The following is a 24,230-nucleotide window of genomic DNA, read 5'->3' on the forward strand; positions in this document are numbered from 1 at the left end:
TAATGTAGGCCAATAAAATCTACACTGCAATATTTTTGCAGCGTGTCTTTTTTGAAGAAAATGGCCACCTCATGCTTTAGAATGACAAAATTGAATGACCCTACTTACCTCATCGTCTGGTATGCATCTTCGAAAAATTTGATCGGAGTAGTACTTGAACATGTATGGTTCATCCTAGTAAAAGCTTTTCACTTCTGTTAAGAATTTCTTTTTGTCTTGGGAACTCCAGCCACATGGCATTTCACCTGTTGCAAGATAATTAACAATATTAGCATACCAAGGCATTTTGTTTATAGAAAACAAAAATTCATCAGGGAAAGAATCATTGATGGGTATTGTTTCAATTGAAGACTCATTTGTAAATCTTGAAAGATGATCTGCAACAACATTTTCAGCACCTTTTTTGTCCTTGATTGTCAAATTAAATTCTTGAAGTAGCAAAATCTATCATATCAACCTTGGTTTGGCATCCTATTTTGACATTAAATATCTCACAGTAGCATGATCAGAATAAACAACAGTAGATGAACCAATTAAATACGAATGAAATTTATCCAATGCAAATATTACAACAAGTAGTTCTTTCTCAGTTGTAGTGTAATTCATTTAAGCACTATTCAAAGTTCTACTTGCATAATAGATGACAAAGGGCTTACCTTCCTTTCTTTGACCCAGAACAGCGCCAATGACATAATCACTAGCATTACACATTAGCTCAAAAGGTAAAGACCAATCAGGGGGTTGTATTATTGGGGCTGATGTCAAAAGACTAATTATCTTTTCAAAAGCTTGTTGACAATCTGTAGTCCATTCAAATTGTGTGTCTTTTATTAGGAGGTTACAAATTGGTCTAGATAAGGCACTAAAATCTTTTATAGACCTCCTATAAAATCCTGCACGTCCTAAAAAAGAACGAACTTCTCTAATTGTCTTTGGTGATGGTAATTTTGAAATGACTTCAACTTTGACTTTATCAACTTCGATTCTTTTTTAAGACACAATATGGCGTAAGACAATTCCAGAAGTGGTCATGAAATGACATTTTTCCCAATTTAAAACTAGTCCTTTTTCTTTGCACCTTTTCAAAACATTTTCTAGATTATCAAGACATGTATCAAAAGAATTACCAAATACAATTAAATCATCCATAAAAACCTCTAGACAATTTTCAACCATATCACTAAAAATGCTTAGCATGCACCTTTGAAATGTTACAAGAGCATTACAAAGTCCAAAGGGCATTCTCCTAAATGCAAATGTTCCAAATGGGCATGTGAATATGGTCTTTTCCTGGTCTTCTAAGGCTATAGGGATTTGATAATAGCCAGAGTAGCCATCAAGAAAGCAGTAGTATAGATGTCCAGCTACTCTTTCGAGAATTTGGTCTAGAAATATAAGGGAAAAATGATTTTTTCTATTGGCATCATTTAATTTTCTGTAATCAATGCACATGCACCAACTAGATGGAATTCGTGTTGGGATTGGTTCACCTTTTTCATTTTTTACAACAATTATTCTAGATTTTTTTGGTATTACTTGTGTTGGACTTACCCATTTACTATCAGAGATAGGGTAGATAATTCCTACATCTAGTAGTTTAAGGACCTCATTCTTTACCACTTCTTTTATATGAGGATTTAGTCTTCTTTGTGGTTGACGAGTTGTTTTGGCATTTTCCTCTAAGTGTATTCGGTGTGTGCAAATTAAAGGATTAATGCCTTTTATGTCTTTTAAGGTCCGACCAAATGCAATTTTATGTCTTTTTAGTACAGATAACAACTCACCTTCTTGATCATGTGTGAGCTGAGAAGAAATTACCACCGGATATGTCTGTTGCTCTCTAAGATAGGCATACTTCAATTTTTGTGGTAAGGGCTTTAATTCGAGCTCTAGTGCTTCCTCTTCGTTTGCTTCTTCAGGTTGTACCGTATCTTCTAAGTTCGATTGGTCATCGTCACCTATAGGTACCTGCATAGAATCAAGTGTAAGGCATATGTTAGCAGTATCAAAATCTAATTCCTTACTTGATTTAACAGAACCAGCAAAATAAATTTCTGCAGAGTTTGTAAAATTCTCATCCTGAATGTGTTCCTCAATGATTGGCTCGATGAGATCAATTTTCTCATTCTCATTATCATCATCTTCTTAGTGGTGAGGTTGTTTACACATGTTGAACACATTGAGTTCTAGTGTCATGTTGCCGAATGATAAGTTCATTAATCTATTCCTGCAATTTATCAAAGCATTAGCAGTAGCTAAAAATGATCGACCCAATATAACAGGAATTTGTTGGCATTCATTAGCAATTGGTTCCGTTTCCAAAATAATAAAATCCACAGGATATATGAATTTATCGACCTAGACTAATACATCTTCAATTATTCCTTTTGGAACTTTAATCGATCTATCAGCAAGTAAAAGAGTAGTAGAAGTTGATTTTAACTCACCGAGATTGAATTGTTGGTACACTGAGTAAGGAAGCAAATTAACACTGGCACCAAGATCAAGTAAAGCATGTCCAATTTTATGATCCCTAATAGTGCAAGAAATAGTTGGACAACTAGGATCCTTGTATTTCAAAGCACTATTGGTTGAGAGAATAGAACTTACCTGTTCTGCTAGAAAAGCTCTCTTTTGCACCTTATGTTTCCTTTTCATCGTGCACAGATCTTTCAGAAATTTAGCATAAAAAGGTACCTATTTAATGACATCCAGTAGAAGAATGTTAGCTTTTACTTGTTTAAAAACTTCATAAATTTCTGGACTGTGGTTTGATTTCTTTGGCTTGATTAGTGCTTGAGGAAATGAGGGTACAAGAGGAGAGTTGGTTATTTCTTCATGGGTTAAAGGTTCGATAAACTCTTCCTTATTTTCTAAAATTGAATCTTTACTAGTTTCACGAGGGTCCACAATATGTTTTTCAACCACTTTACCACCACGAAGGATTATAACCGATTTGACTTGACTCATATTTTGGTTTCCTGAATTTCCCATCTGAGTATGTTGTTGACTCTTGGGGTTTGGTTTAGGTTGAGCAGGAAACTTTCCTTTTTCATGTATGGTTAGAGCAGATGTAAATTTGGAGATAGTTTTTGTCAAATTGGTTAAGGTTTGCATCGTTTGGTTATTGATCGACTCTTTTTTTTTTTTAATAAACGAATGCAATGTGTCTTCCAGAGTTTTTCTTGGTGGTGGGACATATGGTGGGTAACTTTGGGAGTTTTGGAAATTTTGACATGGAGGGACTGGTTGTGAAGGTTGTGCATGATTGTCATTTCTCCAACTGAAATTTGGGTGGTTTCTCCAACCAGAGTTGTAAGTTTGGGAGTATGGATTTGGATTTGGCCTTTTGAAATTGTCAACGACATTTACTTGTTCATACAAACTTTCTCTCAGAGCTGGTAAAGTTGGACAGTCCTACGTAGAATGGTCAGTAGAATCGCAAACATAACATGAAATATTTTGAATAGACTTTACATGATCATTCTTTTTCGACTCTAATGCTTCGACTTTTCTAGCTAATGATGCAAATTTGGCTTGAAAATCATGGTCTTCTCTAAGGTTATGCATGCCTCCACCAGATGGAGATGACTGGGGTTTACATGATGACTCATAAGAACCAAATGTATCCCAGTGTTGTGCATTTTCTGCTATATAGTCAAGATAGTCTAATGCATTTTCAGGACTTTTATCCCTTAACTCACCATTACACATCATTTCAACGACTTGTCTACCTTGGGATGTTAATCCATCGTAGAAATAAGACACTAATCTCTATGCTTCAAAATCGTGATGTGGGCAAATGTTATGTAGTTCTTTAAACCTATCCCAATATTGGTAGAGGGTTTCTCCTGATTTTTTAGTGAAAGTGGTGATTTGTCTTTTGAAAGAATTTGTTCTATGGGGTGGGAAGAATTTTTTCAAAAATTGTGCTTGCATTTCATCCCAAGTTCTGATGGATTCTAACCTAAGATTTTGTAGCCAAATTTTAGCTTTATCCTTAAATGAGAAAGGAAAAAACTTAAGCCTGATTATATTTATGCTACAATTTTGATCAGTACATGTGTTACAGACTTCCTCAAATTCCCTTAAATGCAAATATGGATTTTCATACTCAAAACCATGAAAAGTAGGAAGAATTTGAATGATACCAGGTTTGAAATTAAAATGTGATGCATCAGAAAGGAAAACTATGCATGATGGTGACCCTGTACTAGTAGGATGCATGAAGTCTCTAAGGGTCCTAGGTTGTTCATGAACATTTTGCAAGGCTTGGTCATTTTCGTGCTCCAAACAATTTTCAGCTCCTATGTCAGCCATATTTAAGGGTGGTGAAGGTGATTTTTTAATTAATCTACCACTATTTGTACAAGACCAACGACGCATGCAATGCTAATGATGTGTGCTAAACTAATGATGGAAAAACGCTAAATGAAAATTGTAGAAATAAAAATAAACTGGAAATTAAATAAGTAAAAAAATACGAAATAAAAATAAACAAACTGAAAATAAATAAATAAATTAAGTGGTGAAACCAGCCATTAAAAGAAACAGTTTAGGCGGTATTTTAAAACCAGACATATAATAAAACATAAAATTAAATAAATTAATGCACAAAAATAAATAAACTGAAATTAAAATGCTAGGCGGTAGAACCGACCATATAAATAAAAATACATAAATTAACAAAATTTAAATAACAGTTAGGCAGTAGAACCGACCATTTAAAATAAATGCGGAAAGCAAATTGAAGAAATTTAAATAAATAAATTTGATTTGGGGACTGATTTGCAAGGGTTTTTGGATTAAGATGAAGTTTCTCACAAATGTTATGGATAATGTTAAGGTTTGAAAAGAAGAGGGGTGCTAACTGAAGTTTTACAAAAAGAGAATAAAATAGAATCACGGAAAGATGGTAACGACAAAACAAAAAAAAATTAAAATAAAGTAAAGACAAACTAATACAAAATTTAGAAAACTCCCCAGCAACGGCGCCAAAAACTTGACGTGGCTCAAAAGTATATTACTCTCAAGTATAAGAGTGTCTAGTTATAATATAACCCGGTGAGACCGGAGTCGAACCACGGGGAGTTTTAAATCTAGTAAAACTAAGAAAATTAATTGTGGGGAAAAAAAATTATTTGAAATCAATTTAAAAATAAGCTAAGGTTTAGGATCCACTCTCTGTATTCAAACTATAATTTTAATACTCTCTCATTTATATTTTGACTCACTTTTACTAATTAATTATTACATCATTTAATTCTATATGTGTGGATAAATATAGAATAAAGTACCTAATGTGCCACACTTTATTAATGTGTCGACATTATGTCAAAATACCATAAATACCAGTGAGATTTATAAATTAACATGATATAAAAATAATTAGAAAAGAATTAAATAACTTAAAAACTCATTTGAGAAAATAATAATAATTAATAATTTGAAACATTGAGCTTCACCATACACCTCAGCTTAATAAAATTAGCTACTCATATTGAAAGAAAACACAACACTCTTTTTATTTGATAAACTTTTTGAAATATATTACAAAGAAAATTGATACAAAAGGAAACAAGAAAAGAAAAGAAACAAAGATATAAATTCTTCAGTCTCGGTTTCAGCTCTCAAAATAGCTCTCCCTCTTCTGGCCTGCATCCCCTTGCCTTTTATAGGCAAGGGAATCGTCTTCTTTTATTTTATTTTATTAATATTAATATTTTATTTTATTTTTATATTATATATATCTATATATTGAATTGTGTGATGGTTAGGAGGCGTGATGGCCTCCTGACCAACACCAACATGTTTTTGTTCTTTTTATTATTTTATTTTATTTTATTTATTATTTATTATTTATTATTATATCTCTTCAATTTTATTCTAGTAGTTCTTCTTTGTTCCCGCTTTCAATTCAAATTCTATTTTTATTCCTGAAAAATATTTACAAGATAAAAATTAACAAATTACGAATTAGTTTAACATAAAATATATTTGGGGAGTATTAAAATAATTTAGAAATAATGAATGCATTAATCGACACAATAAGTGAAAAACTAATAATTTTATCCTTATTAAATGTACACTTTTTAGTGTCAATTAGTACTTCTTACTGCGGCTACTGTTACCATCATTATTTGGACGCTCCAACACAAAGGTCCAAGGGTCTGGCTCCGGTATATAAGCTTGTAACATATCAAGTAGCTCATTAGCAGTGTGAGGACAAATAAAAAGCTTTTTCGCTGTGGAAGGAATGAAATAATTTTTTATTGCATGGTTAAGAAATGCGATGAAGCCATCATAAAAGTTATTGACATTTAACAAACCGAATAGTTTCTGGTAAATGTGCAGATGGGCCCAAGATGCTAGTGTGATAAGTGCCTCCAGTGTTGCAAGATTTCCTGAAAGGAAAATAAAAGCATCAGCATGATTAAGTATTTCAGTTATTCTTTCTTGCATACCTGAGCCGACTAACTCTTCTCCAGTCGGTGAGTCAGATAAACTACCCAAAGAGTTTAGAGCTCTTGGGATGATGCCTAACACTTAACTTCCTCTAACAAAAGCAACTTTTGAGACCAATTTTGATAACCCTCGGTTACCCCCTCCATACACCAAGTGTAATTTTCTTTCTGCTATACTTCGACCAAATCTATGACTGCCTCAATGAACTCTTTATGTTTGCCATAGTTAAATCCAGAAAGCACACAAATGTTCTGGAATTGTCTATGGGGAGTAGCTGCCATTGGGATACTGTTGTGAAAATTTTAATATACTCGCAAGCGCACGAATCTAGAAATAGAATAATGGTAACGAGGTCGATCCCACAGGGATTGTTATAAATTTAAAAGTCTAATTTAAATCTAAAATTAATATTAATTCTAACCTAGTTGACCAAATTGAGTTTCTAAGAAAATTAAACCAATTAAACTAAGGAAGCAATTAAAATAAAGGAGAATTCAATAAGATAAGAATTACCAAGTCTTTAGAATCCACCACTATTCAACTAATAATTATCTAATTATTAATTAATCCTCAATTTTACAGTGACAACTCGAAATCAATTTATGTCATCTCATGGATATAACAATTAAGCCCAAATAAAATTAATCTTGTGTAGGTTCTTTTTCTGCTTAATAATATGACATCTAAGAATCTCATGTAAACATATTGAATAACAAAGAGTCAAAGTTTCTTAAGCACTCCATGTAAACAATTTAATGAAAGACATAGAATCAAAGATAATCATGTATAAACTTTATAAATCTAAGCATAGATTTAATCGAATATTAATCCTAACAATCAATAATGCATGACAAAATTGATGAAAAGATTTTATTAACATCCAATTAATCATGTGAAATAAAAATCATAATCATCAAAGAATATATATAGGGAATTAATTAAATAAAAAGATAATTATTTCATTGAATAAGGTTTCATCCTTAACCTCAGTATAAGAAAATTAGTTAGACATACTTGAATTGGGAGCAACAAAATAAATAAAATCAGCCATGGAAAGCCGAAGTGCTGCTGCCGCTACCTCTATTCTCTCTGTCTCGCGTCCTCCCTTTTGTTTCCGTCCTCTGGCGGCTACATCATTCAAAAGCCAAAACTCTCTTTTTATAATGCTTAGCCACCGAATCCTCTTTGTCTACTAATTAAAATCCTTTTCCAATTATCAAACAAAGCTTCCATAATAACGCCACCATAAGCCATTAATTCCACTTTTGAAAGTCAAGTGTGGGCCCCATTTAAATTTATTTCCACTTTTGCAATGCCATGCACGTGCAACTCAATTGGAGAATTGAGATTCAATGCAAATTGCTCTTGGCTCTTAACTCTGTCACGGCTTCAATTAATATTCTCCCAAATTGTTATTCTTTTTGCACTTTTTATTTCCAATCTCCAATTAATTCCCTATGCAATAAAATAATTCAATTAATTAAAAATAACAAATAAAAATAACTAGTAATTAGATAATAAATGGTAAAATATGTATATAAATTATGCTCATCAAATACTTCTCAAAAATAATTTGTGAGTGCTTGACAAAAAATCATATTTAAGAATCTTAGTGACAGTGGGTCACAGCTGTGTATGAGGTAGCATGTCAGTGTCAAATAACACGTAAAGCACATGGCTCGCGAGTCAAAAAGGAAATAGTAAAAAGGAAAAAGTAAACAGTGATAGAATAAAATTATTAAAGACAATAATGCAAATGATAAAACAATAGTGAAATAAAACAATAGTAAAGTAAAAGGATATTTACATGTAGTTACGACTGTGGCTCACATCTTCCTCTGGTTTTACGTCCAGAAACAACTTGAACACCCTCTATGGGTCGAGGATAGGCTTCCCATCCAGTTTTCTTATAAACTGGTAAACAGGGTCGTTTATAGTCAGATTCCCGAGACTATATCGTGCATGCTCTTTCTAGAATAATGGCCATAACTAGAGAATCGCTCCTTGCACATATCCACTAGGATGCGTTTCAAGAGACAAAAGGATATCATCCAATGACTCTTTATTCAAGCCATCCCTAATGAATTGAATCTTATCTTCCCTGTTATCAGACACCATTTCTAAAGAATATGAGTTTTTATTGCATTTCATTCTGGCACATTTATGACAAGCAACAGAAATTCTTCAAGCTCTTTGTTTTCTTACATAATTACTTTTACCACAACCAGGCATGTATGCTATAAATTTTGGAGGTAACTCACCTGCCAATCGTACTTTGGCCTCGATTAACCAACGGATATCAGCAGGTATGTTATTCCTCATGAGCAATCACATGCGTTCGGACCGAACTTTATAGATTGTAAGGAGGGCATTCTGAGAAAGTGAAGGGAATCGATTGTGAAGCTTTGCTAGAATCTCGTTTATGTCCATACATTCGCCTCAGAATATCAGTTATTATGGGAAACTGAAGTAACCGACTTGATTGTCACGGAGTACTGTTATCCGCCACTTCACTGGGGTGACAAACTAAAGCACACAAACAAAGAAAAACAAACTAAAACACATAAAGAAAATTATAATGGTCCTCTTATTGAATTTACCTCAAGCTCCAACTGGATGTTGTAGACACTTCTCTCAATGTCTCTGAGTTGGCTTTCTAAATCCTCAACATAGGATACTAACTCTGGTGGTTGCAGAGCCCAAATACGATGTGTTTTATAAAATCGAATATGCCTTTTGAGATGAGATTTTACACGTTAAAGTGGTTTAAGAATGTCCAGGAGGAACTGTTTAGCTATGGCACTTATGATTAACAATGATAAGAGAAAATTTAATGGTTAAACAAACACACTTATGCAAAAATAATTTCAATTAGCAAAAGAATAATAAAAAGAAAGAAAAAAAATCAAATCACCAAAAAGAAAGAAAAAACTCAATTCAAATTTGGTGGGTCACTCAAACTTATTTCGGTGTCTTCTTCATGTGGTTGGTACTCTAGATATGACTTTAATCTTTGACCATTACCTTTAAACATGACACTGTTCTTTGGGTCCTTAATTTCAATTGCCCCATGTGGAAAAACAGTATGAACAATAAAGGGGCCAGACCATCGAGAGCGTAACTTACCTGGGAATAGATACAAGCGAGAATTGAATAAAAGCACTTTCTGACCTGGAGTGAAAGATTTTCTCATAATTTGCTTGTCATGAAAGACTTTTATTCGCTGCTTGTAAATCTTGACATTTTCATATGCATCATTGCGAATTTCTTCAAGTTCTGCCAGTTGTAATATTCTTTCTGAGCTAGTTTGATGCATGTCAAAGTTGAATTTCTTGATGACCCAGTACGCACGACACTCGAGTTCCACAAGTAGGTGGCAAGCTTTTCCATACACTAGCCTGTAGGGTGACATCCCAATCGGGGTCTTGAAAGCCGTTCTATATGCCCATAATGCATCATCAAGTCTTAATGACCAATCTTTTATGTCTGGCCTCACCGTCTTTTCTAATGTGCTTTATTTCTCGATTGGAGATCTCAATTTGGCCACTAGTTTGCGGATGATATGGGGTCGCCACTTTGTGAGTGATTGAATACTTTGTCAAAAGAGCTTTAAATGCTTTGTTACAAAAGTGGACACCACCATCACTGATTATTGCTCGAGTGAATCCAAAGCGTGAAACAATGTTGCTTTTCAAAAATCCTATCACCACCTTGTGATCATTGGTTCTACATGGAATTGCTTCTACCCATTTCGATACGTAGTCAACAGCAACCAATATGTATTGATGGCAAAAAAAATGGGGAAATGGTCCCATGAAGTCGATACCCCACACATAAAAAATCTCAACCACTAAAATTGGATTTAGTGGCATCATATTCCTTCGTGTAATGCTCCCCATTCGTTGACACCTATCACACGAAGAACAGAAAGTATAAGCGTCTCGAAATATAGTTGGCCAATAGAAACCAGATTGTAAAACTTTAGTAGCTGTTTTCTTAGCACTGAAATGGCCTCCGCAAGCTTGTTTATGGCATAATGAAAGGATATTATGAATTTCACTTTCTGGGACACATCATCTAACAATTTGATCTGCACAATACTTGAACAAATATGGGTCATCCTAAAAGAAATTCTTTATTTCTGTAAAAAATTTGGCCTTGTCTTGCTTGGTCCAATGCTCTAGAAGTTTACCTATAACAAGATAATTCACGATGTCAACATACCATGGTAATACTTCCACACTCATTAATTGTTCATCTGGAAATGACTCATTCAATGTTAATGGTTCTGTAATTGTGTCAAAATAGAGATAAGAGAGATGGTCAGCCACAACATTCTCTATGCCTTTCTTATCTTTAAATTCTAAGTTGAATTCCTGCAAAAGTAACACCCAACGAATTAGTCTAGCTTTTTCATCTTTCTTTATGAGAAGATATTTAAGAGCAGTATGATCTGTGAATACAATTATTTTACAACCAATGAGATAAGATCGAAATTTTTCCAATGCAAATATCACTGCTAGCATTTCTTTTTTAGTAGTTGAATAATTCAATTGTGCATCATTCAATGTCATACTAGCATAGTAAATAACATAAGGAATTCGATCAATTCTTTGTCTTAATACTGCTCATACTGCATAATCTGATGCATCACACATGAGCTTGAATGGTAAGCTCCAGTTTTGGGGCTAAATGATGGGTGATGATGTCAACAACTACTTTAATTTTTCAAATGCCACAAGACATGAATCATCAAAGATAAAAATGTACATTCTTAGCAAGTAGATTGCATAAGGGTCTAGAAACTTTGCTAAAATCTTTAATGAAACGTCTATAAAAACTAGCATGCCCAAGGAAAGATCTTACTTCTCTACCTGGATAAGCACGTCCTCCACAATACCACGAGGTATTTTTGTGGACCGATTTGCAAACTATAACACCACTGGAGTTGGGTGTAATTCGCCCAGTCCAAGTTTCACAAATACTGAATAAGGCAACAGATTTACACTAGCTCCTAAATTCAATAAAGCATTCTCAATTGTGTGGTTTCTTATACTACATGAGATGGTAGGGGAGCCTAGGTGTTTGCATTTTAGAGGAATTTTGTGTTGGAGTATAGAACTAATGTGTTCTATTAAAAATGCCTTCTTTTGAGCGTGAATATTTCTCTTTTTAGTACAAAGGTCTTTAAGAAACTTGGCATAAGATGAAACTTATTTTATAACATCAAGTAAAAAGATGTTAACACTTACCTGTTCGAAGATTTCAAGAATCTCACCTGTGGATTTTTCCTTCTTTCCTTTAGCTAACCTCTGAGGAAATGGAGCTTTGGGAACATATTCTGGTGGGTTGGTTTTTTCTTTCTCTTCCGATGGTGAGTCCTCAACATTCACATGTACAATTTGATTTTCTTTTGTCACCGGCATCTCCACTTTGTTGTCGACTTCTTTTCCTTTTCGCAAGGTCATGACTACTTTGACCTCTCCATGCTGCTGTAGTGAACTGGTACTTATTTTATATACTCCTTTAGAATTAGGCACTGGTTGACTTGGAAACTTGCCTTTCTCAACAGTCATTGCCAAGGTATGAACTGAAGAAGTAAGTTGTCCCACCATTTTCTCGAGGCTTGAAATTGATTAGGCTTGTGAATTGAAGCCTGCTCTCATCTCATTTCGTAGTTCATCAATGGTGCGGTTCTGTTACTCAATCGTGGAGTGAGTAACATTCCTGAAATTCTGGAATGCATCCTCCCATGGTTTGGGTTGAGAGTAGTTCTGGTTCTGATTGTATGGTCTAAATGGTGGCTGAGAGGCTTGAGGAATTGGTTGCATTGGTGGAGCTGGAGCTGCTGGTCCATTCTGTTGGAATCCTTGAGACCATGAAAAATTGGGGTGGTCTCTCCATCCAGGGTTATATGTGTTGGAGTATGGATTGTAATTTGATGGTTTTCTCATTACACCTATGGCATTGGCTTGATCTGAGTATGAGTCATGGTCATGTGGTTCTGTTGATTTAGCAGTCGATAACGATGCTATTTGTCGAGAGAGACCATCAACCATCTCCTTGACTTCTTTTATTCTCAAAGTTGACTCGCCAATATGAACCTCATTCACTCCTTTAATGCTTTTAATATTCCTGAGTGATCGACTCCGTTGTTGGAAATTATCTGCTTGTCGCTGGAAGAATTCCCAAATCTTTGATGTATTTTTTGACATTAGTTCTCCCCCACTTGTTGCCATTAGTCATTCTTGCACATTCAGCAATAATCCCTCCAAAAAGTATTGGCATTGGAGCCATTTCTCGTACCCATGATGTGGACACTTTAAGAGTAGCCCATTGAATCGCTCCCATGTTTCGAAAAACTACTTGTCTTCTCTCTGGGTAAACTCTAAAATTTCCCTGCGAATAGCATTGGTTTTATGCACTGTGAAATATTTATTCAAAAATTTTGTAACCATTTGTTCCCATGATGTAATGCTATTAGTAGGCAATGTATTGAGCCATGAATGAGCTCTATCCTTTAAAGAAAATGGGAATAGTCTAAATTTAACATCATCATCTGAAAAATTCTCATATTTAAATGTTTAACAAACAGTTTGAAAATCATTCAAATGATTGTATGGGTCCTCATTTTCTAGGCCATAAAATGTTGGGAGACAATTTAGTACACTAGGTTTTAACTCAAAACTCCTAGCAGCTACATTTAGGTATCTTATGCATGATGTGCTCAAATTAGCTAAGGGACTAAAGTAGTGCTTAAATGGCCTCTCCTGTGGTGCTTGTTGTTGGTGCAAATCCATTTCACTTTTATCTTTAATTACAATGTGTTTGTGTGTGCGAAGTGTTTTCTCAAGTTTAAGGTCTATAGGCTCAAGACTAGGTAATAATAACCTTCGACCATGCATTCAATGAATAAAAAAAATTGAGAACAAAATTAATAAAAATAAACCAGAAGGAGAAATTACGGTACTAACCTTATCACGCTGTTAAAACCTTTCTATAAAAACACACTAAAAAAATACGTGAAATAAATTAACTAAAAATAAATTAAATTACAGAATTGTAAAGAATAGAGAAAGAAAAGAAATTTTCTTTCCTCTAAATGCAGATTCATTTTTTTCCTTTTTTTTAATAAGAAAACAAATAAAAGAAATTATTCACAAAAATTAATTCTACGAATTAAAATAACTTACCTCCCTAGCAACGGCGCCAAAAACTTGTTGTGCAAATTTTATTAAACTCGCAAGTGCACGAATCTATTGTAGAATAGATCAATGATGACGAGTGTCGATCCCATGAGGAGGTGAATTTTAATTATATGTAGAATTAATTTTCTATGAGGGTGGTTGGATTTGTGGTGAAAGTGATTTAGACTATCTTAGAATTTAAATTGAAATGACGGAATTAAATCAAATTGGAAATTATTATAATTGGAGCACTTGGGTATCTGGAGCCGCATCAACATGCATGATGAGCTAAATATTCCGTATTAGTGCCAATTAAATCATGAGGGGAGAATCTATACCTCATGAATTATACTCTAATCAATATGGTGCTAAGCGCTTATCGTGCCAAATAATAGTAACCTTGTACTATGGAGCCGGTGAAACCAGGGTGGTATCTAGACAAGATTATTATTATTTATCGACGAAAAGTCAAAACATCCACAAAAATTAGAAGGGAAGAGAAAATAAATTTACCAAATAAAGCCCATAGCACATGTTGAGACTTCACCTTCAACCCAAGTTTGAAAGAAAATTAGCTACTCATAATTGAACTAGTGGCAAAATGAAAATTTATTAAAATACGTAGAAAATACAAGATGGAGAAGGAATTACAGAAAATAGAGCCCAAAAATGGATTCAGAGATATCAAATTAGGGGGGAGAGCTCCCCTTTTTATAGATACATTGAGTAAATGATGGCCATCGGATTAAAAACAGTTTGGACGCTCAGGATTGCGCCACATAATCAGTTAACAGTATGCGGTTTGACCGCACGGTTTGACCACGCAGTTTGAACAATCAACCAGTTTGAACAGTGACGCGGTTTGGTTGAAAATAATTCTGTGCATATGCATGTACCGTACACGTAATTTTTGGTCCACTAACATGCTGCCATGTCACCGATCAACAGTGCATAAGAATTCTCTCCAATGGAATCGTGACACCTCATCAGTCAATGCCACATCATCGGTCAATGCCACGTCATCGATCCGTCTATGTGAACAGTGTCGTGAGCAGTAACGTAGACAATACCGTATATGTGAATAGTACCGTACATGTGAACAGTGACATTTTTCCGTCTGATTTCTCGTTCATTGTAAAATGACCATGATGCCCCTAAAATACATAAAATACTTAATTAAAATAAAGCACACATAATTAAATCACAAGAAGCTTAAATACATAAAAGTAAGGGTGTTAATAAAACTTGAAGTGTAAAATGATGATTTTCTCCTTTATAAATATACATTTTCTAACACTCAACAGTTGCTGCCATCGACATAAATCCGAATTTTCTAAACTCAAAATTTTAAATTTTTAGTATTTTATAATCATGAAGAAAACCATAAATTTTTCTCAATTATTCATCATTAAAAGGCTCTGATACTACTTGTGAGAAAATAATCATTTAGTAAAGACCATCAGCTAAAGGATCCCTCTAAGTTACGTTTATTGTAAGATACAATCAGTGAAAAGACTAGTTGGTGAATAAACGTTTGCCAAGTGGATACATAAGTGATAAAATTAAACTGGTTTAAGCGGTTGAAACCGGTTACCAAAAACAAGCAATGCGAGATACTCCCTTCTACAGCCGGTCTTGACTGGCGTAACGGCGTCGTTTTCACCTTCAAATTCCCATCCCTTCCAACTTAATCCAATCGTCGTCAAAATTCAATCCTCCACCACCGAAGTCGTTACGGCTCACAAGAGAAGAAACGTGACTGATGCTTGGTTAAATTTTCTATTTATTTTCAGAAACTATTTTCTTTCTCCCTTTTCGGTTGGTTGTAACGCTGATGTTCTTTGGTTACTTGAGAGTTACAAATTGAATGGATGAATCAGGAATTGGCCTTCATGATTGTTAAGGTTATTAATTATATGTTTTTCGATACATAAATAGTCAAGCGATAGGTATTGGTAAATTATAGGGCTCATTGTGAAGGAGAAAACAACAACAATTAAAATTGAATTTTAGGGCTCAAAAGTTGGGACATCGGGGTATAATGACCGGAGAGGCATTGCAGATATCTCCGGCGAACGATCCTCGTGGAAGTCCCGCAAAGGAGCAGCAAGTCACTGGCGTTGGCATAATCCTCCAGATCACGATGCTTGTACTCTCTTTCGTCCTCGGCCACGTCCTTCGTCGTCACAAATTCTATTATCTTCTGGAAGCCAACGCTTCTCTTCTCATAGGTATTATTTTAATTACTTTTATTCCTTTCTTTTCTTTTTTCTTTTTCTGGCTAATTTTACTTTAATTGCTGGCTGAATAATTATCCTTGCATCGTATATTTTTCAGGTTTAATTGTTGGTGCACTGGCTAATATCTCTAATACTGAAACAAATATTAGGTATTCATTTTCTTTTAATGAATTAATGTCACTGGATTTTCCATTTTTGCTTCTATGATGTGATCCTAAAACTCTAGTTGCTCAGGTGCAACCTGTCTCGTCATGATTTTGTTTTCCTGGCAGAAAGCTTTTATTTTTAACTTTGGAGCCATTGTGACATTTGCTATTTTTGGAACCGTTTTAGCTTCAATGGTCACGAGTATACCAGTTAGTGTCCTCTTTCTATTGTGCTCTTCATTTTCTTTTTGGGCTCGCTTTAATTGTTAAAAGTTTGTTTTACATGCTGACTAAGAAGCTAACTGTATGATTGCCCACCTCAGATTAGGAAGGGTATGTAGACGATCTTTTTAAGATGGGTGGTATTTCCATGTTGATTGGGCTTACCAATAACCTGCATTTTCTATTTAGTTTAGATAAAGATTTGAGAGTTTTATGTCTTATATACTGGAAACAAATATATATACTTTTATTTTTCTTTTCATTTGTTTTCTTTATATTTTTATTGTACTGAAAACATTTGAAGTGGTTGATATGTGAAATTCAAAATTATCAATGGTTTACAATTTCAAGAATTTGTAACTTTGAATTCTATTTATTATTATGTAATTCAAAACTCTTCCTCAGTGTTGTTTCTAGATTTATCTGGGATAAGATAAAAGGAGAAGGGAGAACTGGTTACTAAATTACATAGTAGTTGCCTTCTATTAATTTGATTGTGCATATCCACTTCCTATTTTGTTTGATCTTGTTCTAAATAATATGATATCTTATTCTAAGAAATTTTGCTAGAAAAAGCAAATAGGATATTTGCCTTATTTGGTGACGCTATCCAACTTGATTGTGTGACTTAAATACATATTTAATTTTGTAGGTTTCAAGAGCTGGATCCTTCTGTAACTGGACTTGGTGCAGAAGCTGTATATCGTGATAAGAAAGGTTAGGAGAAAGTGATTTTTAAGTTGGCTGGATTTGCATGTTGCTTAAATTCGAGGTTTCATCTGCTTTGGTTTTCATTATCTGTATTTGATTTTTTTTTCTTAATGGTTGGTGTGCTTATATGGTGTTTGTAGTTAGTTCCCATCTGATGCATTGGTTTTTGGGGAATCTGTTTTGAACGATGCAGTAAGTCTTTGTTGATAGCTATGATGCCCAATTTTCTTGCGAGTGAAATTTCTGTTTTATCCGGATAAACATTTAATGTGTGAGAATTGATCTTTTTGTATGTTTCACAAATGGTAGATGGCGATATCCTTGTACCGGTATGTAAAATTTGCATTTGTCATAACCAGTTAGATCATTATGTGGGTTAGGATTTGGGATTGAAGTAAGCTGTTCTTGATATGCAGGACAATGTCCTTAGTGAGAAGTCATGCTTCATCTGGGCAAAATTTTTTTCTGGTGATTGTCAGGTTTCTTGAGACCTTTGTTGGCTCAATGTCTGCAGGTAGTTTTTTCAATCTATCTTGCAGTTTTGCCAAAAATTATACTTTCCGTTATAATTTATATCATCTATAGTTTTGGGTGTTCTGCTTTATATTCACTGTGTATTTTGCTTATTTATCCTGTTCTGGCCTTTTTTCATGCTCTGGTTAGTTATTGTCGTGTAAGACAAACAGTTGTGGTAGAGTGAGAGCTAGGGCTTATTCCTGCTTAGGAGCCATATATATAGATCCTATATCAATAATGCAGTATTGCTATATTAATCCCTTTTTTCATGTCATTTGTAATAATGCAGTATTGTTTTGCAGGTGTTGGAGTTGGATTTATTTCTGCTTTGTTATCCTTTTTTTGTTGGGGCTTTATTGATTAAATTTGTTGTACTGACTTTTATCTATTACAATGTTTTGTGAAACCTTAATTCCCTAAACCTTTTCAAGTATGCCGGATTGGATATTGACAAGTGAGTACTGCATATGTATTATTTATTCTAAGGCCAAAAATCCATCGTGCATAAGAAGATCTTGATTAAAACATTTTGCTGTGATTCTCTGTTCAGTCTCCAGAACTTAGAGTGCTGTCTCTTTGTTCTTTTTCCATATTTCTCGTAAGTAGATAGTGAGGGAAATTGAGGATTGGACTAAGAAATCCTGGAGGATAGATAGCAGTAAGTTACAAACTGTTGAAATGAAGATGCAGAAAAGTTCCAGATCTGTCAAAGAGAAGGAACTTGCACAGCAGGCTATGTACTCCCAAGAAAAAGAAAGTCTCTTAGAGCTGGTAGAAAAGGGAAAAATTGCAGCTAGAACTGAGAAGAGCAGACAAATTGCGAGTATCGAGGGTTGCAGCCGACGAGATGAAAATCCGGCTGTTGGAGCACGTAAAAAGTGCAATTGGGAATTGTTCTTGCTTAATTTTCAGGACATGTAGAATACTTGTGTAGACAAAAAACGGTCTGATTCTTCCATTTATTTATCGTACTTAAATGGCTACTTAAGTTAGCAATGCTATTTTTATTTTTTAATTATGCCAATGTGAAGTATTCCTTGTAGTAGTTGCACAATTTTTTGGTGTATCAAACCTTGATTCAATTAAAGGTAATAGACGTACTCTTTTCAGGCACATAAGTGTTGCAAAGCCAGAATTAATGTTTGCACAAGAATGAAATAATAATGGCATTTGAAATTTACATTATACACTTGTACAAAAGCAACACTTAAGAAATTAACTGACGGTTTCCATACAAAATTCCAATCTGCAACCAGCAACCTTTATAGTAACAAATTAAAATCTGCAATATTGTCATCTTTTTGAAGAGGTTACAAGGTAGTAGTGCCAAAAAATCCCCAGGAATACATGCTCAACGACCTAATAACAGCTTTGATATGAAGAATAGTTCAAAAAAAATATCAGCAAAATGCAAGGCATCCAGCCATCTTACTCCACGCAGGAAGGTCTGCAAAACTTGAAATTTTAATAAGAAAGCAGAATTTCAACATCAACTGTAATGGTTAATGCAGCTACAAAAGCAAAGGAACAATTTATTGTAATTGTTCAAACTTTTAAGTAAAAGATTTTGCGTATTTCGAATAAACCATTCAAAATTTGAGTTTATTCGAAATGAAAATAGACATGTGCTTCTTAAGATGAAGAGCACATTTTCAGATCTGTTTAAATTTCAGCCTCAGTAGCAAATGGCAAACTTTGGCTGACTCACACAAGTAATCATGAGTGAAAACAACGTGGAAATTTTCAGAACTTAATTTCATACTCACATATCCAGAAAAATCAGTCATAAACCCATTTTAATCCATAGTTTCCAGAACAAGACCACAAAAACTTTTACATGTCATTTCCCAAACTTTGTCACCAGTAAACTAGGAAGTAGATAATGGTTGATCAAACAAATTACATATAGTTCTGCATGAACAATGAAGTTATTAATGGATTAATCGGTTAGAATAGTCTTCAATATATATGACAAAGAAAATGGAACAAATAGCCATCTGAGTCAGATATGTTTAGCACCGGCATGATGGAACATTACAATAAGGATATATGCAGACCAGATTTATAAAATATGGACAGCAGTAGAATGTTTAAAAAGATAAAAAATTGCAAAGACAGAAGCCAAAAGTAATCAACTATACCACTGAAAAATATTAGCATATTAATAAAAAATAGCACGTTTTGGTAGATATCTGATTAAGTAGCAACTACGAAATTTAAGTTATGTTTCCACCATAACTAATATGTATGCCACAACAATTTCACAAAATGAAATAACATTTACAAGAGTATATATCTTATAATACCACATGAAAAGCCAGGTAATTACAGGTTACATCCTAGATTCTGAGCTTCCATCGATATTTCTGTTGGTCCGAGTGGAGGTATTATGGGGTGATTCTTCTATGCCATTGTCCGACATGTGGTCACTACAATCATTCCTGCCATATATGTTTGTTGGGATGGGTGATGGATTCCTCGTGCAAGTTCTAACCGTATGACCAAGCTTGTTACATCGACTGCATTTTCTTTGTTTTTTTTGGGCCTTTTTCGGCTGTTTCGGTGCCCCTTTTGTTAATACAAGCATAGGGTCTCAAATTACATCGGGATTTCTCTCAAAATCTTGTTCAGTTGTTGTCAAGGACATAGATTGGAGCCGCAATGTCAGGCTGTGGATTCCTTTCATCGCTTCTTTGTATGCTTTGAGGCTGTTGCCAGCAAGATACTGCAAGCTCTTGCATGCTGCATTGACTAAACCTATACGCACCAGTTTGCTCATGTACACCTTCTCTGCTTGGTCATCATTTTGCGGAGGGTTGTTTATCTTTGCAGTTTTAAGCCACCGCATCAGTTGCATACATTCTGGAATTGATTGAACATCCTCAGCCTTTAAAACCGTATATGAATGTGAACAAGGTATGCCCAGCCTCTCTAGAAGTTGGCACTGACATGCAGCAAGCTTGGTTTGGTGATGGAATACAACCTTCCACTCTTTGTTTGCCTTTCGGAACTCCCCGATGCTGTAAGTCCGGGTGCTTATGTCATCCACATATCCTTTGATAAAAAGCAATCCCTCCTTATTCAGTTCCGTACGGACTTTCTCAAACATGGACTTCGTGTAAATTTCCCCAGCTTGCTGCTCATATTGTCTTAGGTGGGTGCACAATACCGGTGACCCATATGAGCTGTCAAAATCATCTTTTCCCTCCATCTCTCGCTGTTTGCTCATTAACCTGTCAATTTGATCCACAAATTCGATTAATCGAAGTTTCCTATTCACATAATAGTTCAAGAAAGCATTAAATCCCTCGCATCTCTGTGTGCTTCGCATCCCCCCCAAGAACTGCCATTTGAAATAAGGTTCTGCCCATAAATTTCTGTCAACATACATTTTCTTCACCCATTCATTACTTTCAACTTGATGTTTACGCACCATCGCATCCCATTTATCTTGAAAATCTTGATGGTCCTTTGTGTAGAGCATGCAATCCTTAAAGTCAGCCGTAAATTCTGTTCTCCCGACATTTGATTGTGCATTCCTCTCAAGGTGCCAACAGCACAGCCTATGGATTGATTGTGGAAGTGTTGTTGAAATTGCTTTGCGCATTGCTTTGTCTCCGTCAGTCAAGACTGCCTTTGGATGTTTACCCTCCATAGCATGCAAAAATGTCACCAACAACCACGTATAGGCCTGTTCAGTTTCTGCCGTCAGCAAAGCAAACCCAAAGATTGTTGTTTTATAGTGGTGGTTAATGCCTACAATAACAACTAAGGGTTTGAGGTAAGCATTTGTCCGGTAAGTTGTGTCGAATGCAATAACATCTCCAAATATTGCATAATCTGCCCTACAACCACCATCACACCAAAAAATATCACCCAATCTATGTTCGTCGTCAATTGTGTACTCGAAATAGAAAGAAGGGTCAGAACTTTTCTTCCCATTCAGATATGCTATGCACGACTCAGAATCAAAATCCTGTAGTTGTTTTCGCTTCTGACTTGCAACCACATTTTCTACATCCCTTCTCATGTAGCCGACCTCGCTATATCCACCAGAACATTGGACCATGTACTCATGAATCTGAGAAGGCCTTATGCCCACACGGTGCATTACAGAAGCAGTTGCCAAATCCACCTAAGAAACCTTCCTGTGTGCCCGAATGTAATGAACATGATGCGGCAGGGTCAAGTTATGATTGTGATATGCTGTCAAGATTGTTGAGATCCAGGCACCTTTTTTTTCATCAAACAGAATCCGTAGTCCTGCCCTGCATCCAGTTCTAGTTAGGGGCCTTGCTGCCCTTTTCCTGTTGGTGTTCTCCAAATACTTACAAGGCTTGAACCCTTCCCTGCTGCAAACCCATCTCCGACCCTTCACTTTGCCATTCCCATCAATGCGCTTTGCATCTTTCCTTACTCCAAAACCCTTCAACTTGGCATACAAGAAATACAAACTCTCTGCCTCATCTTCATTGGCAAATTCACTTCCTACAGCAAAACGATTCTCCAACATTTCATATGTAGCTTCCTGTTGTATGATGCCCGACTGCGGATTAGTACTTGTTTCATTCGGTAAAGCACGCCTACCCAGAGTATTGGCAACCAGACCGTACCAAGTCCATAGCTCCAAATACACTCTACCAATATAGTGTTCGTCCCCGTCGAACTTAACAAATACTAGAACGGATCCATTCACATCATCCATCTGAACATGTGTTTCAATACCCCCCGATGACAGCACTAGGGTTAAGGGTTTCAAGTGTTGCAGATATACGACATATAAAGTAAGTAAAAAAAATTGATAAAAACGATTCTTAAGTACCGAGTAGTGCTTGTTGGAATCACCAAAACTTATTATGAGTACGACTGGAAAGATGAACAGAAGTAAACTAACCTGGGCTTGTTCGTTTCTTTTAGTTGGAGTTGTTGCTGAAAGCTCAACTGGTGAAAAAACAAGTTTTCTCTCCTCATTTCGGTTTATGTTTTTTAACTTTTGAACTAAGAACGGTGGGTTGGTAAAGGTGAAAGTGAAATTAGTGGCAGGTGGAGTGGAAAGTGAGATGTGTTTGGTAAAATTGAAAGTACAAGGCGTGGTTGGGAGCACTGAACATATTTTGGACTCTGGAGTGGGTCAAAGGGTAGCGTATCTTTGGGTCAGTTTCAAAACGGAGACTTCAAATCAGTTGACTATTTACAGCAATAGTTGTCTCCCTATTGGATGGGACTTTTTGTTTTATTGCATTTTTCACTGAACCAAAAAAAGTCATTTCCATAGAGTAATGCCTAAATCACTGTACCGATAAACTAATTTGACCTCATAGAATAATGAAAGATAAAATACATAATACAGAAAAACATATGGAAATATATCAAATGGACCGACTAAAATTTGTTAACAAAATCAAGAACGCAAACAATGTTTCTAAACTATCCCTGGGCTATTTTGCAATTACACATTAACAAACTTTAATTTTAATTTCTTCTTTATCGAGAACACATTAAACATGGTTAAATTTCTAGAAAATCGTGACAACAACAACCAAGAGGTTATTGTCCCATCAAAAGGGGGGACCTACAACGCCACTGCCTTTGAAAACCTCACTTCCTCACGTCACATCCCATACAGGGGTATGGGGTTGTGGCAATTATTTGCACAAGCAACTGTTGTTGCGTGTGGCGTACTTTACACGTAACGTAGAACCAGCCCAGCATTAAATGGTTCAATATATTGCACGCGTGCAGCTTTGCTTTATCAGGAAGAAATTGCTCAATTATATTGTTTCATTTTTATTTTAATTCTTATTGTACGTAAGGAAAATTCATTCGGACATTAACTGTGGGTCTGTGCAAAATTCCCGCTTATTCAAATTCATGTGTAAGTGGTAGGTGAATGGCGGAATTGCATAACATTTTCTAGCTTATTGTTGACATTCTGTAGAAGTAATTATAATTTCGCGATGCTTAAGAATTGAGAGGAACGACCATATATGTGAGTGTGGTGATATGCGTAACAACTTAATAATAATATGCAATTTCTCAACATAACCCAATAAATTTAAATCAAATTTTTATACTTCTACTGTGAATGCGGAATTTCATAAATAACAAGCTATGTTGAAGGTATGTGCAAGACATCGGTGGGAGGCTTGAAAACATTTGAAGCGTACGCAATTTTGTGAATCAAATAATGAGCTATGGAGATGGTTGACAATACAAGGGTTATGTTTAGCACGTAAGATTAGATTAGATTCATGAATCTATATAGTCATAAATAAAAATTATAATTTAATAAGTAATAACTGAGAAAAATTTAGTATACCAGTTATTGTGTAACCATAATATAATAATCAAATAAAAAACATAAAATATTCTAAGCATTACACGTGAATTTTTAACAAATATTTTAAAATATGATACGAAATCATGTAATTAATAGGTGTTCCATTATTCGTTAAGATTTATAATGTCAGGCTACGTTTGGCACGGAAGATTTAATTGGATTGACTATATGATCTGGATTCGATTAGATTATTAAATAAATTATAATTTAAATCATTAAAATTTAAATTCATTATGTATCAAAATTACATAATATTCAAATGATAAAAGGGATGTTACTTAATAAATAATGTTTTAATTATATAATATAATATGAATAAAGTATTTAACATTAAATGTTAATACAAATAACTAAATGAAAGAAGATGTCATACGTACAATAAAAAAATAAATTACTTAATGTT

The 24,230-nt window shown here is 34.8% G+C and overlaps 2 protein-coding genes across 10 annotated transcripts; one reads left to right on the top strand and one right to left on the bottom strand.

The window, feature by feature from the left end:
* The first annotated feature begins 15,252 nt into the window (after positions 1 to 15,252).
* Positions 15,253 to 18,468, top strand: LOC18039966 (sodium/hydrogen exchanger 6). 9 transcript variants are annotated; one of them, XR_002904894.1, is made up of 6 exons: positions 15,253 to 15,883; positions 15,990 to 16,041; positions 16,913 to 16,977; positions 17,112 to 17,300; positions 17,388 to 17,485; positions 17,790 to 18,468. XR_002904894.1 is itself a non-coding variant. In XM_024182124.1 (6 exons), exons 1-4 carry the CDS (start codon positions 15,694 to 15,696, stop codon positions 17,153 to 17,155), a joined length of 351 nt encoding a protein of 116 aa, XP_024037892.1. In that variant the 5' UTR covers positions 15,253 to 15,693; the 3' UTR covers positions 17,156 to 17,163; positions 17,281 to 17,300; positions 17,388 to 18,468. The 9 variants fall into 9 exon arrangements, 5 of the variants coding, with proteins under 5 accessions (XP_024037892.1, XP_024037891.1, XP_024037890.1 ...); XR_002904895.1 differs by having other exon boundaries at positions 18,094 to 18,468; XM_024182124.1 differs by having other exon boundaries at positions 17,112 to 17,163; positions 17,281 to 17,300; positions 17,388 to 18,468.
* Positions 18,469 to 19,668: 1,200 nt separating this feature from the next.
* LOC18039967 (protein FAR1-RELATED SEQUENCE 5) lies at positions 19,669 to 21,624 on the bottom strand. Its single transcript, XM_024181453.1, has 2 exons — positions 20,877 to 21,624; positions 19,669 to 20,720 (listed from the first exon to the last, which is right to left on the bottom strand). The coding sequence occupies exons 1-2, from the start codon at positions 21,596 to 21,598 to the stop codon at positions 20,081 to 20,083; spliced, it is 1,362 nt and encodes a 453-aa protein (XP_024037221.1). The 5' UTR covers positions 21,599 to 21,624; the 3' UTR covers positions 19,669 to 20,080.
* Between the last annotated feature and the right edge of the window lie 2,606 nt (positions 21,625 to 24,230).

The sequence above is a fragment of the Citrus clementina genome, unplaced genomic scaffold (genome assembly GCF_000493195.1).
Source record: "Citrus clementina cultivar Clemenules unplaced genomic scaffold, Citrus_clementina_v1.0 scaffold_6, whole genome shotgun sequence".
Classification (NCBI taxonomy): domain Eukaryota; kingdom Viridiplantae; phylum Streptophyta; class Magnoliopsida; order Sapindales; family Rutaceae; genus Citrus; species Citrus x clementina.

What these genes read in the sequence shown, in the direction of transcription:
- LOC18039966 (XM_024182122.1), top strand. Translation starts at nt 15,694, where the DNA reads ATGACCGGAGAGGCATTGCAGATATCTCCGGCGAACGATCCTCGTGGA. An exon ending in CAACGCTTCTCTTCTCATAG is followed by an intron (nt 15,884 to 15,989) that starts GTATTATTTTAA and finishes TATATTTTTCAG; the next exon opens with GTTTAATTGTTGGTGCACTG. An exon ending in AATACTGAAACAAATATTAG is followed by an intron (nt 16,042 to 16,912) that starts GTATTCATTTTC and finishes TTAATTTTGTAG; the next exon opens with GTTTCAAGAGCTGGATCCTT.
- LOC18039967 (XM_024181453.1), bottom strand. Translation starts at nt 21,598, where the DNA reads ATGCACCGTGTGGGCATAAGGCCTTCTCAGATTCATGAGTACATGGTC. An exon ending in AATGAATGGGTGAAGAAAAT is followed by an intron (nt 20,721 to 20,876) that starts GTATGTTGACAG and finishes TCAAATTGACAG; the next exon opens with GTTAATGAGCAAACAGCGAG.